General features: G+C 42.6%; 6 protein-coding genes across 7 annotated transcripts; 4 read left to right on the top strand and 2 right to left on the bottom strand.

Annotated features, from left to right (window-relative positions):
- Positions 1-492: 492 nt before the first annotated feature.
- Positions 493-1,738, top strand: LOC118434888. Its single transcript, XM_035849439.1, has 2 exons — positions 493-1,131; positions 1,240-1,738. The coding sequence occupies exons 1-2, from the start codon at positions 668-670 to the stop codon at positions 1,316-1,318; spliced, it is 543 nt and encodes a 180-aa protein (XP_035705332.1). The 5' UTR covers positions 493-667; the 3' UTR covers positions 1,319-1,738.
- Positions 1,739-1,865: 127 nt separating this feature from the next.
- Positions 1,866-6,575, bottom strand: LOC110841904 (protein zer-1 homolog). Its single transcript, XM_022087603.2, has 12 exons — positions 5,854-6,575; positions 5,227-5,647; positions 4,876-5,137; positions 4,683-4,797; positions 4,474-4,592; positions 4,151-4,397; positions 3,593-3,722; positions 3,435-3,523; positions 3,184-3,360; positions 2,892-3,093; positions 2,460-2,825; positions 1,866-2,384 (listed from the first exon to the last, which is right to left on the bottom strand). The coding sequence occupies exons 1-12, from the start codon at positions 6,001-6,003 to the stop codon at positions 2,179-2,181; spliced, it is 2,484 nt and encodes an 827-aa protein (XP_021943295.1). The 5' UTR covers positions 6,004-6,575; the 3' UTR covers positions 1,866-2,178.
- Positions 6,576-7,375: 800 nt separating this feature from the next.
- On the top strand, positions 7,376-9,978 carry LOC110857266 (TBC1 domain family member 13). Of its 2 annotated transcripts, XM_035849431.1 has the most exons (9): positions 7,376-7,621; positions 7,681-7,754; positions 7,846-7,877; positions 7,958-8,241; positions 8,328-8,442; positions 8,517-8,944; positions 9,259-9,360; positions 9,466-9,641; positions 9,842-9,978. In XM_035849431.1, the coding sequence occupies exons 1-8, from the start codon at positions 7,605-7,607 to the stop codon at positions 9,599-9,601; spliced, it is 1,188 nt and encodes a 395-aa protein (XP_035705324.1). In that variant the 5' UTR covers positions 7,376-7,604; the 3' UTR covers positions 9,602-9,641; positions 9,842-9,978. The 2 variants fall into 2 exon arrangements, with proteins under 2 accessions (XP_035705324.1, XP_021961582.1); XM_022105890.2 differs by lacking the exon at positions 9,842-9,978 and having other exon boundaries at positions 7,377-7,621; positions 9,466-9,711.
- Positions 9,979-9,991: 13 nt separating this feature from the next.
- LOC110841900 lies at positions 9,992-13,063 on the top strand. Its single transcript, XM_022087600.2, has 6 exons — positions 9,992-10,405; positions 11,173-11,226; positions 11,466-11,561; positions 12,244-12,472; positions 12,562-12,711; positions 12,956-13,063. Exons 1-6 carry the CDS (start codon positions 10,028-10,030, stop codon positions 13,015-13,017), a joined length of 969 nt encoding a protein of 322 aa, XP_021943292.2. The 5' UTR covers positions 9,992-10,027; the 3' UTR covers positions 13,018-13,063.
- Positions 13,064-13,685: 622 nt separating this feature from the next.
- Positions 13,686-16,158, bottom strand: LOC110842296. Its single transcript, XM_022088003.2, has 3 exons — positions 15,373-16,158; positions 14,555-14,950; positions 13,686-14,164 (listed from the first exon to the last, which is right to left on the bottom strand). The coding sequence occupies exons 1-3, from the start codon at positions 15,452-15,454 to the stop codon at positions 13,764-13,766; spliced, it is 879 nt and encodes a 292-aa protein (XP_021943695.1). The 5' UTR covers positions 15,455-16,158; the 3' UTR covers positions 13,686-13,763.
- A 145-nt stretch (positions 16,159-16,303) lies between these two features.
- On the top strand, positions 16,304-18,632 carry LOC110862728 (serine protease inhibitor 88Ea). The gene is made up of 4 exons (XM_022111950.2): positions 16,304-16,796; positions 16,863-17,029; positions 17,411-17,754; positions 18,108-18,632. Exons 1-4 carry the CDS (start codon positions 16,443-16,445, stop codon positions 18,575-18,577), a joined length of 1,335 nt encoding a protein of 444 aa, XP_021967642.1. The 5' UTR covers positions 16,304-16,442; the 3' UTR covers positions 18,578-18,632.
- Positions 18,633-18,850: the final 218 nt, after the last annotated feature.

Below are 18,850 nucleotides of genomic sequence, written 5' to 3'. Positions count from 1 at the left end.
TCCTTTTGCCACTAAAGTTCATGCTCCATGCATGAATTTCAGTAGATTTCCAACCAGATTTTTGCATACGCCATTCCTTTTAAAAACGATGTAGAGGGGCGGACTTCTACATAAAAAAAAGTTTAGAAATTTAGTAACATCTTAATTATCCGCATATTATTTGATTCCCAACGATATTATCTTTGCAGAGGGCGGCTATGTATTTACTTTCAGTTTTTTGACCGACGGTCAAACTTTGTCCGTGTATTCCTTAACTTTCATAGATCGCAAAAAGTTCTAAATTTTTATTTTTATTTTTTAATACATATTTCTAGGTTTTCAGAGGGCGAATATGTATTTCTTGGCACGACGTAATCTTTGGATTGCCAAGCGGCATCTCACGCTCGTCTTGGCCGTTGGCTCTCCTGAGTGAGAGGTCATTCGATTGTTTACATTTTTTCACGAAAAAATAAAATTTTCTTTCAGCGTCCTAGTGACGAGAGGTAAGTCATGATCCTTCACTCACTCCTTCACAGACTCTCCCCGTCACCAGTTGATTCGTTAATTTTTTGGTGATTGATTGTCCTACTTTTTTTATTCCTCGGAATCGATCAAATCAAATTTAATTAATTTCCGCCCTCCGAGTTAAACTTTTTCCTAGTCCTAACATTTTCGAACCTTTTTCACCATGTTCCGTCTTCACAGAGGTCGACAGATAAACAAGCAGAAGGAGGAAGAGGAAGAGGCTGAAGGCTTGTCAGGCCAAGAAGAGGAGGAAGAAGAAGACAGCACACCCATCGCCAAGTTTGAGTCAGCCGAGACCGTCTTGCGGGATAGATTTATGGCCAAGTGGGTGGGTAAAAGGTCGTCTTTGGGAAAGTCGTCTGCCCCGAAATCTCCAGTATTCTCCTTCAACGAGGTTGACGCAAGGATGATCGAAAAAAAGATTGAGGCTGAAAGTCGTCGAAGTCTTGGCCTTCTGGGGCGCGCTCTTGGGCCAAAGATTCTGAGCAGGAGGATGGCTTATCGGCAGGCTAAGCCGACTCGGGCCCTTCCTGTGAACGTGAAAAAGGTCAGGCCAGGACTTTTTGTGACCTACCATAATCTGATGGCTCAAGATTGTGTGGATAAAATCATTGGGTCTTGGCCAGCGTGAGCTTACATTTATATTTTTCATCAAATTGTGGGAGGATGCGTCCGAGCCTCTAGTTTTCTGCGTGTTGGTTGATATAAATAAATGGTTTGTTATCTATTTTGTAGCGAGGATCATCACACCACTGTGTCTGAAAACGTCCGACCAAGTCGTCCACGGCTTGAAGATTCCTCCAGTACTAATTAAGTATATTAAGCATGCGAGCTAACTAATAATTTAAATAGTCAACACTTGTACTCTCGTCACAAAGGTTGAAGATTGTGTGATGAGAAATGCCTAATCTATGATTTTCAATTGATCTCAAAAATACAATCATGTACACCGTACTAAAAAGTAAAATTGTTTATGGTATGAAGTAGAATTGTAATTGGATTAATATTCGATTTGTAATTTGTATTAAAAACGTAAATAAATGGCATGTCTAGGTAATTATTAAATTTATTATCCATTACTTACGTCGTAGTAATACTATAAATTATAGTCTATAATTAGTTAAGTGGCAAATCATTAATTGTATAATCTTATTTACTTAATTTTTACATATCTGGCACCATTCGATATGTACGCTATCAATGCTAATAATTATATGTTTTTATGGATTGTGATTGATTTTTGTGACTTAGTTTTAAATTGGCACTATGATTATCTATTGTTTTGCTTAGCCATCTTATAAGCCATCTGCAATCTTTGTTAAGTAAAAAATTGCACAAATAAATAATGAATAGTACTTAAATATCATCTGCTGAGAAGTCATACGTTTTTATTAGCATTATGTATTAATTAATTCATCAATTAAAGTTCGATCTAGTCATCCATATGCGAGTATATAATATATAATATACATATTATGTATACATATATATTTAAAGATACTAGTTATCAAAGAAAAATACTAAATACTAAAATAAAAATTAACTAACAGAACAATTAACGGTCCTAAGAAATCTCATTGTCGTCAGAGTGTAATGTCATGTCATGCGTGGGAGCTAACTTATTGAAAATTAAAGAAAAAATTCGAGTTATCTATTTCGTCAAATAACGTAGCGTTAACCGAGCAGGGGGAAAGTCGATTCCACGTCCGAATCTGGAGCTGATTCTGTCAGTTGTTGCTGCTGTTGTCGGACACGGAGGACATTGTTGTACGCGATGCGTGCATACCTGACGAGGTCAGTGTGAGCGTCAGGTGCATCGAGTTGCGGCGTCAGATAGGAGAGACCTTCCTCTTCCTCAAGCAGAGTGACATACTTCTCGGCTGCAATACATGTATAGATTAGAATAGAGTAAGACTAGATGACTAAATGGATGTAGTTGTAGAGGGTTCACTTACGATACACATTCGTAAGATTTGCCAACGCCCAGGCAGCCCAAAGCCGGCACTGCATGGTGTGACGGACTAGAAGGAGACGAAGGATGGGTTTGAATGAACGGTAATTGATATTTCGTAGAGAATCAAGACTCCACTGTCTGATATTGTCACTCATTCGGAGGCACACGGCGTCCCTCGTGGGATCATTGACCCCCGCCCATGCCTCCTCCCCGTCGCTAAGAATGTGTGCCAAAACACCCGCCGCGTTGTAGGAGACCTCAATATTGTCTTGCCTCGAGTTGAGAAGCTCGTAAAATTCCTTGATGAAATCTTCTCTCATGAGATAACCACGAAGTTCCGGAACTTCGGCAACATTTCCGAGTAAACCTACACAGAAATCGATTGAGTTGATTAATTAAGTAATTATTGCAAGCATTTTATTCATAAACTCACCCATCATATTCCGGAGCAATTCTGGCTGATTCGGGAAAGCCTTAAGACATTGGAGAAACAGAGCCATCCCGTTATGTTCGAGGAACTTGGAGCAATTTTCTGGTGTTTCATCAGTCACGTTCCACATTGTGGACCAGGCAATCTCCATCACGTCGTCACATTCGGCACGTATAAGCCTATTTTGTATCAATCCTAGCATCTTCTACACATGGGGAATCGACAACGGCAAAATTTATGACAACAGTTTAAGTCTCTCTATTAAATATTGGTTTTAGTTATATGTATGTATTACATGAATAGCACCCAAATTTCCGACAAGTCGTTTGTGTTCCCCCTCCACCTGGCATGCGAGAGAGTTGAGGAGATAGATGGCAATGCGTTCATTGAAGTCTTCATTGTTTGGTTGTGAGATAACAACCACACCTAAGGTTTCGAGCAGAACTTTCACCAATTTCTCGTAGACGAACATCTATCCAAAATGAGAAATAAGTGTTATTTATTGCCAATCAAGGTTAGAAGATTGAGAATATTTTGGGCACGTACAACATCCTGTGGAATTTTAAAATGACAAATTGTTAAACAGCCGTTTCGCATCATGGTGGAGTCCGTGACATGTTGTTCCATTGCCCTGACTGAAATCAATTAAACATGGATTTAAAGTTTGATGACAATTTTCACGTTTAAATAAAAAATTAACTGACCGATGACGTCTAAAATCCTCCTCTTGAGAGCATGCACGGGACCAATTGGGCCCACATTTTGATTATTTTTGACGATATAGAACAATGAAGCACTCCCACTTATTTGGATATGTTTCTCGGTTGGGTGTCTCTATATACAGGAAAGAGAAAAAGAGACGTGCAGTTAGCAGTTAGTTATATTTGTATTTATATAGCGTGGTGAGAAACTAGATTTATCTAATTAACGTGACTAGGTGACTCATCGCCAAAATCGTCAAAATCAGTACATTTTTAAGCTCAGTTTGTTGGCAATTAAACAGATATACACTACAGATTTTGCCAGTTTTTGAAGGGGATCTCACGTTTAAGAAGCCTTCAGAAAAATTGGAACTCTTCGAAACTGGCTTAAAAAACTCAATCCGCCATTCTATTACCTAATCGACTTATATACTGACTGCCGTGAAGAATTTTAAAGTAAATTCCCAGAGCCGAGAAATCATTAAAAATATATTGATTTTGACAATTTTGGTAATGAACCATCAAGAGATACATTAAGTGATTAATAATTAATTAGCGAACCTCCATCGCGCATAGGATGAGACGAAGACAGTGGGAGACATATTTTCCTGCCTCCGTTCGAAAAAGTTCAAAGAGGTCATTCAGAATTCGCTCCAGCACTTCATGTCGGTCCATAAATACTCGAGCAGCACTGATTATTTGGAGTTCGTCTTTGTCCCCACCGATCACTTTGGCGGGGATGCAGTGCCTGTGAGAGGCACCATGGGCTGACCCGTAGAGACCAAGGTACTCCAAGGGACGTCGGGACCTGAACAAGAACAAAATTGTAAAGTGCTATAAGTTTGCTGAATGTGTGTCGAAATTGAAATTAAGAAATAAGTCACCTGAAATTAAGTCCCGGTATATCACAGCATTGCTCAACAAGTTGTATGTTAGCTTTTCCTCCCTCCTTTCCATGCACCTGTTGGGCGACCCCATCACCTGCCAGATTCGTCCCTGAAATCTATTGTAATACATTTTAAAATTATCACAAGGGTGTCCAAGTCTCGCCAACAAAGTCAAACCTCAACCAACTGTACCAACTACGACTCACCTCTAGGATCATAATCTCAGGAAATGTACGCACGATGCGATCCAATAATTCATTCGGATTGTAGTATGTTCCCCATGTGCTGAGCTTGCTCAAGGGTTGGCTGAGGTCGAGGTGTCTAAAGTCATAGAAATGTGAGTCGTGTGAACATGATTTTCTAACCGCACAGCACCATTATTTCTGAATATAAACTTACTGAATGGTCCCCCTAATAAGGGGCAGCACAGCAAAAAATCCATTCTCACTATCCTCTCCGAGGTCCACATGGTACAAGATGAGGGCTCTCAAGGACGAAATATTGACGAGAAAGTGAAAGTCTTCGACATCGCAGCCAGACAAATCCAAATATGTCAGCGTGTTTTGGTACGGAGAAACCAGTTGGAGGAAGAATCTGTCATAATCGTCCACATCGTCAAGCCCGACGCTGTGCACGACTAATTTCTCCAATTTTTTAGGCCCTGAAAACATTCACAAATTCAAGTTAAAATCATTGTACTTATTCATCTTCAGCATCACCACAACCATATTTCATATAAATACTTTTTACCATGAATAATGTTGCGATTCGCCATTAGCTCTGCAAAGCTATAATTTGGGGGTGGATTGTCGGCTTGGAAGATTTGATGCGCCTTGCCCACGATCAGATATTTAAGATTGGAACAATGCTCATTGATTGCCACGAGCGCCATGGAGGTCAGAAGTGTGCAGCCAGACACGTTCAGACTCACCAGGGTGCGACCATGGGCGGACAGATATCTCGCCAATAGGTGAGAATCTACTTGGTTCGGTAGCGAAAAATCGAGCGCACTCAGTGGAAGAGGGCTCGGAGATAGCTGATCCCCTGCCGTGAATGCGGTCATCGTGGTAGTAAAACCGTCCTTCTCATCAAGGGGACACATATTCCATAACGTTTGTGCCACCTCGATAGGAAGGGAGAGCTGGGGTCGTACATGGATGGGATAGTCGGTCTGAAACATGAACAGAAAGTTAGATTGTAGCCAATTTTTTTTAATTTTTACAAAAATTTTGCATATTTCTATTCTTATTAACGCCCAAATTTATGCTTTCGCCATTCTCCGCTCAATAACAAGTTAGATAAGTTAATTATTGCTAAACCAACCATATTTTTGTGCGACGAACTGCCCAAGTATAAACCGGGTGTAATACTACTCACCGTGAGAACAGTGTCCTCCAAATGATTTGCGACATAGTTGGCGCAGATGTTGAACAGTGTATTAAGCGGAGGACGTCGTTTATGTTCCAGGTCGGTTATCCATCTCAGCTCTTCAGGACCGTCGTGATTGTCACCCAAGAACCAACCCATTGAGAATATAGTAATTGTACTGAAAGCGAAATTCTCTTAAAAATCTGGGTCAAGTGTTTAACACCATATTAATTGTCAGCATAATTTTTTAACTTCACATTTATCGTCGATTGTATTTTACACTAGAGCCTATGAATAAATAACGACAATGTGACGAAGAAAATAACAACAATACGACGAAGAGAATAACACCAATGTGACCGAAAATATTCACACCATGTTAAGTGTGAGCGGAATATGAATACTAATTTAATGTCTCATTTACTATCGATTCAATTTTGCACTTAACGAAGAACAAGTACCGACGAATAAATAACAACAATATGACAATAATACATTAATGTGGCGAAGAACAAAAATTTTCAGCGAGACGGACGACGCACCATATTAATTGTGACCATAATAATTTAACGTCACATTTAGTGTCGATTGTATTTAGCACTTGGCGAAGAACAAGAGCCAGCCGATGATAAGAACAATGTGGGGAAAGACGAAAGAATATAATAACAAAAATATTCAGCAGGCAGACGATTGAGAAGAAAGGAGAGAGTGCGTGCATCCATTCAGCTGATGAGGAAATAATAATACTAAAATACACTCAATTTGCACCAGAGTACACCCTGTCACCGTCCCCGTTGTGAAAAATGTCTCATCCTGCCTCTCAATCTGACCAGCCTTCGTCACATCATGACGAAAGTTGGACAAGATGAGACAATCAATCTCAATTAATGAGGGTATTCATTAGGAGTTTACATATTCGCATCGCAACATAAGTACTTGGAAAAAATGGCATTAAATTCAGACCCATGGAGATGTCAAATTCGCAAATGAATTTTCAAGCAAATTTTATTTTGTTAATTTGCGAACTTTGTTTTTCTGCTGAATGCAAACTTGTAATGAATACCCTTAATGTTTTTGAGAGTAAAATATGGAAAATGCCGAAAATGTGGAACAATAGTAGTAGTTTTGAGGCTTGAACAAGTTGAGACGATATGAATATTTGCGTATGCGGAATGTGTTATATGGATACGTGTGTTACTAGTAATGGTGTAAATTATAAGGCGTAATTTCTTCCATTTTGCATAGATTTTGCATGGCCAAGTTGAAGATATTATCTCATCCACTTTTCCATTGTGCTTATCGTCTTGGGTTGACAAGCATGGTGACCCTTCTCAAGTAAAGGGGGATAAATTGATAAGCCATTTCCACCGCCAAGTCTCATCTGTCCCGGGGGGTGTTCCACCAAGACTTTGGGGTAGTGGGTGTACCATAATTGTTCTGAGAACAATTTTTCTTAAGAGAACAAGTTGAGCGGTTTTCCCCTGAAATGAGTGGATGTTCCCGACTCACATGGTGGTTGATGATGATGATGTTGTGATTTGATATATATATTGCCGTCTGTCGGTAGGCGGAATTCTGCCAAATTATTTATTATCTTTTGTCAATTAATCAATTATTGTTTGATTGATTTATTAAATCGACCTGCTTCCACTTTTGTGATGGCGACAAAGTGCAAATAAGAATAGTTGTGTCGGAGGTCACCTTCCGGTCACAAAATCGGCCAATTTTGGGCCAAACTTCGAAGGACACGGCTCGAAAAAATGAGCTATCGAGAACGGTAATGGTACAGAATAAAAGGATATTAGTCAATAATTTAATTAACCTTTGAATCCACAGTATGCAGAGATTGGAGTTGCTTCTGGGAGAGGCGGTCATCAACTTGGAACAATTAAAAGAATTAGTATTTCACGGTGAGGAGGATTTATTTACTGTACATAAAACTTGACAGGTCACAGGTGTCCGTGACTGTGTAGTAATTTTTGCATTTATTGTCATTTATAGGGCTTCCGGGAGACGGGAGTGCAAGACCTTTGGTAATTACTAACCTTATTTAATAATTATAAGTGCTGTTTTTGTCGCCAACTTGCCATATTAATAATTACACACTAATTAGGTCTGGCGCCTCCTTCTCAACTATCTCCCAGCCTCCCGGGAAGAATGGGGCCCTTTCCTAGCTAAGAAGCGGACCAATTATGGCAACTTTGTCGCAGACTTGCTCCAACCTTGCTGCGCTGCTGAAGAAGCCGCCGACGCCGCAGAAGAGGCTGACCATCCCCTCAATCCAAACCCAGACTCACGCTGGCAACAGTTCTTTCGGGACAACGAAGTTCTCCTGCAGATTGATAAAGATGTGAGAAGGCTTCTCCCAGAAATCGCCTTCTTCCAAAGTGCCACGAAGTAGGGAGAACAAAGTCAAAATTCTTATGGATACAACATGATGTTTGTGGTAGTTTGTAGCATGTCGTGTTCCTTGCTTTACACAGATATCCCTGCGAGCAGATCGTGAGTGGGGCCATGGCACGGCTGCACGAACGTGTCGGCTATGTGTCACTGCAGGCTGGAAGTATCGTCAAGAGGGGAATAGGTCTCATCACGAAGGTAATCACATTTATTGTTAGTTATGATTTCGTGAAAAATGCATAATTACCTCCTACCTACCTCCCTCTCTCCAGACCAGCACCGGCACTTCCTCTTCCTCCTCAGACGGCGGCTGTCGACCAAATAACAAAGGTGGCGAATCCCATTGGGAGGTTGTCGAGCGGATATTGTTCGTCTATGCTAAACTCAACCCAGGACAGTCCTACGTTCAGGGGATGAATGAAATCATGGGTCCGCTCTACTACGTGCTAGCAACGGATGCGGACGAAGAGTGGGCGCGCTGGGCGGAGGCGGACACTTTTTACATCTTTACTCATCTCATGGGCGAAGTGCGCGACTTTTTTATCCGCTCACTCGACAACTCTACCTCTGGAATACGCCGAATGATGGAAATCCTGATGAGACGCGTGGGCGGGAGGGACACTCAGGTCGCCCGACTCCTCGCTCAGCAGGAAATCCACCCCCAATACTACGCTTTCAGATGGATCACACTCCTACTCAGGTAGGAAATTTCTAACATTTCAATTCAATTCTTGAATTATGTTGAGATTTATCTATTCGTAGTCAGTGGGAGAATATCAGTTTATAAACTGTTACAAAGTCAAGAGACGTCGATTAATTAAGGAGGGTTTAATTAATCGGCGAGTAAAATGTGTGCAAATTTAGTGATTTAATTTGCTCCAGAAATTTTGGCTACTTTAAAAAGTTGGCACAGTTCCACAATTGTTTTTTTTGTCATGAAGTGATGCATACTTTGTAGGTACACAAGAATTACAGGAAATTGAATTAATTGCAATTTCTCTTTCTTCCATTCAGCCAAGAATTTCCCTTGCCGGACGTGCTCCGTATTTGGGACTCCCTTCTCGCGGACAGAAAGCGATTCGATTTCCTCGTCGATCTTTGCTGTGCCATGATCATGTAAGACTAGAAAAAAATCTGAACGAGTAAACATTGGGTGTGGCCCATTTAGCTAAATTGATCTAATTAAAATCTTCTAATCCAACTTAATTTCCTCCCCTACAGCCACGTGCGAGGCGAATTACTTTCCGGTGACTTTGCCACGAATATGAAGCTCCTCCAAAACTATCCACCCATCGATGTCAGAGACATTCTCGCTCTAGCCTCCACATTCTCTGAGAAAGGTGTCGTCGCTGAATAATGGGAAAAAGAAACCAAAATTTTTCTACTTTTTTGCCAAGGTATATAATGTGAATAATGTGATTAAACAATAAAAGAAGTGACGGAAAAAAGTCTGCTAATAGAATAATAGAGAGCGAGCAACATGATACCGATTCAATCCGTGGTTGAGTAGTCATGTCGCACTGTGGGTCATGAGATCGGGGTTGCTTTCTTGCTACCTTTTCGAAGTGCAACATCCATACCTCCTTATTATTATTAGGGCTGGGTGATGATGCTGATGAGACGTATGATTCGAGACACACACAGCTAAGAAGGTGAAGAAGAAGCTAATGCGACGCTCCACTTGGTCCGTGTCACACGGTCACACTCCACTTGAGAGGGATGAGCGGAGGGTGGGTGGTGCGGGTGCTGCTGGGCGGCCATCTCGGGGGGCGAGGCGACGTAGATGCTTCTTTCGAGGATGCAGAAAGAAGAGATCAGTGTGACACTGGGACTCTGGTGGAGCAGAACTCTTTTCATTTCTCAGTCTCTCTCCCTCCACTATCTCTCCATCCATCGCATCTCATCTGCACCTCGTCAGTTCTTCGAATCACTTGGTGACTGCAACACAACGCTCTCGGTGAAACCACTGTATCATCATCATCGCCATGTGCATCGGGAGGCCATAGCACTCACGAGGACTACCACAACCACCATGCGACCCGCCATGGGTGTGGTTCTCTTCGCCCTGCTCGCCCACGCTTCCAACACCACGCGGACGCCGCAGCATCACCACCACCTCACCCACAACCGGAGCAGACAGGACGAAGAGGACATCGACCAGGTAATATATACTACTGATACTTTTGCTAAACAAACAAATAGTTTTGTACGAGAGAGAAAAAAAACTACACAAGATTCCATCAACCAACTATGTAAGTACTTCCCACCAACCGCACCGCGAGTTGTTGAGCAAGCACGATTATTATCATCAATTTCTCTCAAAAAAGTCTTCTCCTCTGCAATCTTTTTATTTATTTATGGGGCCATTCCTCCTCCGCGGAATTGGATTCTGCGGTGGTGCATGGTGGTGGTGCGGAAGTGGGCACTTTACACTTTCCCCACTTCCGCCAGCACTGGGTCACACACTCATCACTGGCGATGATCATCGTGGATTCCACCACCACGGCCGATTCCGATCTAACAACGCTACTAACTATCCAACTAACTAACAAGCAAAACTGTGCGATGATCATGATCTTCATCTTTTTCTTGGCTATTAACTCTCTCTCCTCGCTATCCATCTGCATCTATATGCAGCGTCATTCTCAGTCCCGTTGCTCATTGTTGGACTGGCATTCGTCGTTCGATCCTTTTTCTCGTTGCCTCTCTTCCTTCGTCTCTCAATCTTGTCAGCACTTAGGAAGACACACTAACTAATAAACCGATGTGATGCTGCTGCAGATTTTTCGCCAATTTCGTGATCATCGCATCATCATCTTCGTCGTCGTCGTCGTCGAGAAGATAATGATGAATGGATGTCATTCCGTATTATTGCCTCTCTCAGCCCTATTATATTTCCCTCAATCTTTTTTATATTTGTTTTTGCAGGGTGGAGGAGGACACGACAAGCCAACAAAGTACCATTACTACCCCCACAATCAGGTCTGTGTCTGTGTCATGGCGTGAAATGAAATCCAATCCAGACCCCCGCATCGACATGAGCACTTATTAACCCAGTTTTTTTTTTATTATTATCGCTCTTTCTTATTATTCATTTTGATTTTGATCTTGATTTTTTTGTGTTGTGCCGATCTGGTTTTTTTGTTGTTGGTGTGGCATGTTTCATATTTTTGTGGATGTGCTTTATTTATTTTTTCTATTTTCATGTACTAATTTTCCAGCATCTCTACCTTCTCCCAGAATGCGCGACGCAACAGGTCTGCTCCGCCGTGTATTTGCGGCTCAACTATTCACAACCGTTGTGTGCTTGCCCGTCAGTGAGTGGCTTTTTATTTTCATGTTTTTTTTTGTCTGCACGTAATTTTAAGTGAATGAAAATGTGGGAATGTTTTGAAAGTGTTGATAATGACGGTGATGGTACATCCGGTTAGGTAGTTCCGGAAGTGCGTATAAGATAATTGCGGAGCAATTAAGTACAATATGTTGTGCGCAATTATTGTGCAATTTCAACTTCGAATAGATAAAATTAGATTGAGAGCAGGAATTTCAGAAGAGTAGACTTTGTAAGATATCCCAAAATATGCAGGATAACTCGCGTCAAAGTCGACAGAAATTGAACCTATTTACTAAATCTCTTTCTAAGACATTGGCCTGACTATGAAGGTCACAATGTATGCTCTCAGATTTTGAGCAAATTAGTGTCAATCTATAACGAATTTAATTAGCGTGAAATTTGCAAAAGACACGGTCTGCCAATGCTCAGGTTTTAGCAAAGATATTTGCATCCGAAGAGGAGAAAACGCGGAGTATATTTCAATTGTTACTAAAAATTACTAAAAATCTGTTAGTAAATCTCTTTCCCTGCAAAATAAGACATTCGCCTGAGAAATTGTCGAAACATACGAAATGAGACCATCTTGTTCATTATTGGACTCGAGTGAGTCACCAAGTCTAAATTTCCTACAGAATGTGAAAATTCTTCCAAATTTTTAATTACAGGGGGCGAAACCGTGTTCTGTCTCCACTCGGACGGATGATCGTCACACGATCCCCCTCGTGACAGGGACGAGTTCCCAGGTGCTCACTTTGGTCAAGACGTGTGAAGCTAGCGGAGAGGTGAGGGAATGCAACAAGGCGAAAGATTGGTCAATCCTTGCCCTCCAAAACTCAAGGACCGGAAAAGCCCACTACTTGGTCATCTGTAGATGTCCAGCGCCAGGATATTTGGGTAAGTAAAATACAAATACATATATGCAGATTAGTACGTAGATAAGTACTTATGAAAGAGGGGCCTTATCCATCATTTTTTACTTGTAGAGGGACCCGTTGCCCACTCTCAACCCGCGTATGCTCGCGTCCCCGGGATTCGCGTGTATGGGATGACCTGCATCCGGGAGCCTGAACGGAGTGGGAGGCTAGATCCACCCTGGACGTCGCCAACGCCACCAACACACAGCCAACTGCCACGTAAGTCCATATCTTACTTATTTATCATGAGGTGCGTAAACCGTGCAAAATGTGCAGCCAAAAATCTGGTGAGATTCTTCAACCAATCAATTCGGTTCTTTTCGTGCAACGCGTATAATCTCGCATATAAAAATTTGCACAGTTTACTTACAACCACCTCCACCTCAGGAAAGTAGTGCGAATATCGAAAATCCTAGTTGATTACGAATTTCAAATAATAATTGTATAAAATTTTCAAACTTAGGTGGAGCTCCGTGGGGTCGACTTAAAGCATTGTTACACAACTTACTCCAACATGTACAATAATAAAATAGTGTGTGTGCCTGTGTTTATGTGTGAATCTCTCTAAAAATTGGCGTTTTGATGTTTTCTTATTGTGCATTTAACAAATTTTATGGCCGCGTATAGTTATCACCAGTGGCCGCGGAAGCTGTGGGGACATTAACAATGTAGGATAGGAGGAGGCCAGGGTTTATATAACATCGAATAACCCTGCGGCCATTGTCCCCCCGCTTCCACGGCCACTGGTGTCCAAGTCGAAATTCTATAATTGGGATCACACCTCATCCGTCGCGCACATTGCATGGTCACGTAAACATTAAGGAGCAACTAACTTAACCCATATATTCATCGTCAAGTTCATACATAGAAGAGAATAATGTCATTATGTGTGACTTTCTTCCCTCACACGGAGCTTAATAAGAGGGCTTCACATCATCTCTGCATTGTTCCCGTGTGCATGGTCATTTCACGCTGAATTGGTCACGGTGGTTGGTGGTCGTCTAGTTCTTCTAATCTCGTCGTGTCACACACAACACAATAACAAAATGCAATGATGCAAGGGAAATTGGCAGAAAAAATGAGGCTTCCTATCCTATCAAGTACATAAATAAGCTGCCGTCGTTATTGTGATAGTGAGGATGATAGCGGTGGTGGTGGTGGTACTCGTGGTGGTGGTAACGACTCTATTATCGTATCATCGGTATTATATTAATAAATAAATAATTTTGAAATGATCATCATTATAATTTTTTTCTTGAATTTTGCAAACTTCAAATCATCGCGCCGTACAACATTGTCGCGTAGGAGGCCGCGGTGTGTGTGGGTGGAGAGATGGCCCGCTTGAATTTCATGTTCATCATGTCGCCCATGTCGGCGTCCATCTGCGCACTCATTTTGGCCATCTCCTTCTCCATGTTGTACATCTCCTCGTCAAAGGCGGCCGGGAGTGCGTCGTCGTCGACAGCGTTCGCGATGGCGTCGTCCGACCCGGTCGCGACGACGTTGACCTCAATGCCGTGTTCGTGATGTTTGACGGAGGTGGTGGTACTGCTGTCACTGGAACCCCAGGGATCACCCGGTTTCGGAGTGGTGGTCGTGGTGGGTGGGGAAGGAGCGGCGGAAGGTGGGGGGACAATGGCCACCGTGGTGATGGGACCCTTGCCTTGGATTCCTGTAGCGGGACAAGGATATATGTAGACCCGGGTACTTACAATGGAGATCTCACAACGTATCCTTTCCGATTTTGGCCAAATTGGTGTCAATCGATCGCAAATTTAATTAGTCTGAAATTTGCAAAAGACATGATTTCCCAATTGACGCGTTTGGCAGAGATATTTTAATCCAAAGAGGAATCGAGAAATTTTACATTTTCCAAATTTACTGTTCGTTTTCTCCTCTTCTCGATGCAAATATCTCTGCCAAACGTGATCATTGAGAGATTGTGTCCTTTGTAAATTTCATATCAATTAGATTTGTGGTTGATTGACATTAATTTGCTCAAAATCTGAGAGCGTAGACGCTGGAAGACCTCCATGAAAGCATGAATGGAGATCACACCCACCATGAAACGGGAAGTAGGATCCGTCCGGCATAAAACATTTCAGCGTTGGACAGCACTGCGCATTCGGTCCCGAAGCACGTGGAACAGTTTTGTCGTAAATGTTGACAGGGGCGCAGGCCGCATCGGTCGGGGGTGCTTTACACTTCTCCTTGCAGCCGGGTTGGTCTGACTTGGTTTCTGACCAGGTCGGACGGGAGAAGGACTCTGAACCACCTTCCTCCCCGTCCGGAAGATGAGTTTCTGGCGCGGGCGTGGTCACCGGGGCCGCCTTTTTATGCGAAGCGGGAGGCGAAGGGCCCTTCTTGTGGGTGAGGAGACCCTCATACTTTGTTCCTCCGGGGGCGCTGCCTCGCGCAAGGCGAGTCTTGTCAACGGACGCACTATCCTCAAGAGTCTCTAGGAGTCAAACTATATTTTAATAAAGAACTGTAGGGGATGACCAAAATACTTTGTCAAAATCAGTCATTTTGATCTCCGTTCTTCCCAGGGTTTGGATTTTCAGATGTGTTGCACCCACAAAAAGACGAGAATGCAACAGCCATAAGATTTTGAAGAAATTAACTTTTTATAGACGTCAAAACACTGCATTTTTACAAAAACGTGCGAACAAAGTATTTTAACAGCTATAAAAAGTTAATTTCTTCGGAAAACCTATATTTTTGTATGACTGTTGCATTCTCGTCTTTTTGTGGGGGTAACAGCCCTGAAAATTCAAACCCTGTAAAGAACGGAGATCAAAATGCAGTATTTTAACAAAGTATTCTGGTCATCCCTGAGAACTGTAACGTTACAGGCTATTAAGAGTTCTTCGTCAATACCTGATCCTGACCCGGGGTGTCCAGTGACCCCGACTCTGAGGAGAATGAAGGCGAAAAGAAGACGAGTAATCGGGTACAGCATTGTGATTGATGTCCCGATATTGACAAAGGTCTGGAGTGGGCAATGATGCGGAAGCGATTTAAACTATGGGTTTACATACGTACATATCTACACACACCACGCCACGTAGTCCCCATTGTCAACGTCCAAATGCAGATATTTGTAAACATGCGAGGACCTGTTTGTTTTCAATTAGAGCGTGATTTGTTATCCATTCATTTGTTGTGCGTTGCTTTATGAATTTTGCCGTTAAGTAAACACGACGATTCGCAACCATGTAGAATCCTGCTAATAATAATAACGCCACCAAGTAGTTAACCAACCATAAAGATGCAGAGGTATCCTTAAGTGGTTATGAATGACTTGAGGAACTGACTCATGGGGGATTTGAGGAGAGTGGAAATATAATAAGGGAGCAATACGTATGCAGATTAGACACTCAAGGCCGGAGGGGAAACCCGCGGTGGGGACAAATATCACGTGGCCGTGGAGGAATAAAAATTCACTTTTGTGGGAGCGGTTTCCAATCCGCGTCACTCGACCCGAAACCGGATTATGCAAATAATTCTATTTGCATATAAGTAACCAAACCCGTCCCAAATATATAATTTTGCTGAAAAAATGATCATGAAACTCAAGAGACGCAAGTGCAATTCTTGGGAATCCCATTATCGTCGAATCATTGTTAACACGTTGACACCCTTGCGTATGTACGATTGAGTGAATGCACGTCATGTTTGGACGGTGGTTGTCTTGCATCTTGGTTCCCATGACGACGCTTTATGATTACGATTACTTGTTGTCTTATTATTCGTTTCGATCTCTTAAATAATTTCACTTTCTATCCCACACCTTCAGTCTCATCCTGTCCACCACCCACTCCACTACTACCAACGACTCATAGGAGCTCTGTGGATGTGCATACAACAATCTACACCCAACAATAACTCTCTCTCTGTCTGTGTGTCAAACTAATTCTGAGGCAGAAATCATAACGAAAAAAAACGTCATGAATTCTAGGGTGGTAGCTCGTTCCGCGATTTTGTCGCTGATTCTGACTTGCGCCACAATTATGGCGACAGACACGGACAAGTGTTTCGGCGCGGGGGACGTTCCCATCGATGGTCACAATTTAACGGGAAACTGGACAGAAAGTAAATTGGAGTTTACCTTGGCCATGTTTCATTCGTTGTACGCTGGGGAAAATCTGTTCTTCTCGCCGCACTCGATCCACCAAGCCCTCGTGGTGGCCTTGATGGGGGCGCGTGGCAAGACGGAGGCCCAACTTAGGAGCCTTCTTAACTTGGAAAATGTTCCTAAAGTGTCGCTACTCCAACATCTTCGAGCGGATGGGATGCATCGGGTGAGATTTTATTAAGGAGAATGGTGAGGAGGCAAGGTGAGACTGATTTTGTGCATGGTTCTTCAGGATTCCATCTGTCCGTCAAGTCCTGGGGTGGAACTCCGCGTCGCCAATAAGATCTTTGTCGACAAGAGTGAACCTCTGCAGGCTTGTGTGTTGACGCATTTAGGCCCAGAAGTGGAACAGCTCGACTTGGTGAATGATACGGAAGGGTCGAGAGCTATCATGAATAAGTGAGTTGCATTTTCTTGGTAGTTACCAGCGTATGCTTTCCGATTTTGACCACATTAGTGTCAATTGAACGTGTCCATTGGGAAATCTTGTTTTTTTTGCAAATTTTATATTACTTAAATTTGTGATCGATTGACACTAGTTTAGTTAACATCAAAGAGTTTCCGCTGGGATACCTGAATTCCTAAGTGGTACAAATTCTACACGAAATTTTTTTCAAATTTCTCACAAACTACTGACCCCCTAAAAACGCATAAATATGCAGATTATTTTTTTTGTAGTAACTTTATAAAACGCAATTTTCAATAAATTTCCCAACCAAACCATTAACCAAATAAACATAAATGACTCGAATTTAAACATGCTGATTATCCTGTTTCAAGATGGGTTGAGGAAATCACTCACAACAAAATCTACTCCCTCGTCCCCCCACTGCCGCCCAACTCTCGCCTCGCCATCGTTAACGGTGCCTACTTTCGCGGCGTGTGGGAACACCAGTTCAAAAAGAGCAAGACGAAACTCGGCCTTTTCTACTCCTCCCCCACGGAAGTCGTCCCCACCTACATGATGCACACCAAGGGCTACTATCACCACGGAGCGTCCCCAGAATTGGGCGCCTACGTGCTGGAGCTTCCCTACGAGGGGGACTCGATGTCCCTGGTTCTCCTTCTCCCTCCATTTTCGCCAGGCGCCATCACCCGCACAGTGACCGCCCTGGGTCGTGGTGGTAAGTTTACGGTTAATAACTTTGATTTTTATTATTTAAAAGCGACCACAGGCTATTGGTTTACACTGTGAAAAGTACTAAGAAACGAACCAAAACACAACGGGAACTATTATTAAATACAAACACATCTAAATACATCATATTATACATCTAAATTAAGCGAATCTCTAGTCCCACACCAAATTCACATTGTATGAAATCGTCGATCAATTGCAATGAGGTCATATTAAAATAAGAAGCAGGGGTCATAACATTAAATGAGTACGGAAATGTATTTTTGCATCGTACGTCGAACGAATTGGGCAACTTAAATAGATAATTTCTCATAGTTGTGTATTTATTTTACTTTTTAGGCCTCAAAAGAGCGATGGAAGAATTGGCAGGAACATCGTTGGAGGTCGTCCTGCCAAGATTTTCTCTTTCCCACACCCTCCCACTCACCCAGGCCCTCACCGACCTCGGGTTGACGTCCCTCTTCAACCGGAGTGGGGCTGAACTTGGTGATTTTTCCACAAAACCGGAAGGTCTCTTTGTGGAGGAGGCGATTCACAAGGCGTTCCTCGAAGTGAACGAGGAGGGGGCGAGTGCAGGGGGTGGGACGGCGCTGATCGGCACGAGGAGTGGGCGCCCATTGGATCAGAGTCGCTTCGTGGCGAATCATCCCTTCATTATGGGCGTTTGGGACAAGTGTCGGGAGACAATGTTGTTCATGGGAGTGTTGCACAGGCCGCAGACGAAGGGACAAGGAGGCGAAGGGTCAGAAGAAAATGCGACAACGACGACTACGACAGAGCAAGTTAACGTTAATGAGAAGAAAGTATGAAAGAATAAATAGTAATAAAATAAAGAGAGAGTGATAAAAAAAGTTGGTGTCTTAATTTGTTGTCGTTGGATTATGTTTTCTCTTCATCAATCTAATTGTCCAGCCCGTGGTGGGTCAGTCGTCATAAAAAAGTCGAGTGGGACAAATGTCGTAAAATTTTTATGGGGAATATATATCTCATCTTCGGGATGGACTGGAGGCCTGTCATCTACTAAACTTTGCATGCATATGTTCTGTCTGGTCACTCTGGGTAATTGTGTGTCATCCTGTTAT

Source organism: Folsomia candida, unplaced genomic scaffold (genome assembly GCF_002217175.1).
Source record: "Folsomia candida strain VU population unplaced genomic scaffold, ASM221717v1 Fcan01_Sc001, whole genome shotgun sequence".
Lineage (NCBI taxonomy): Eukaryota > Metazoa > Arthropoda > Collembola > Entomobryomorpha > Isotomidae > Folsomia > Folsomia candida.
This window is presented reverse-complemented; position numbering and strand designations above follow the sequence as displayed.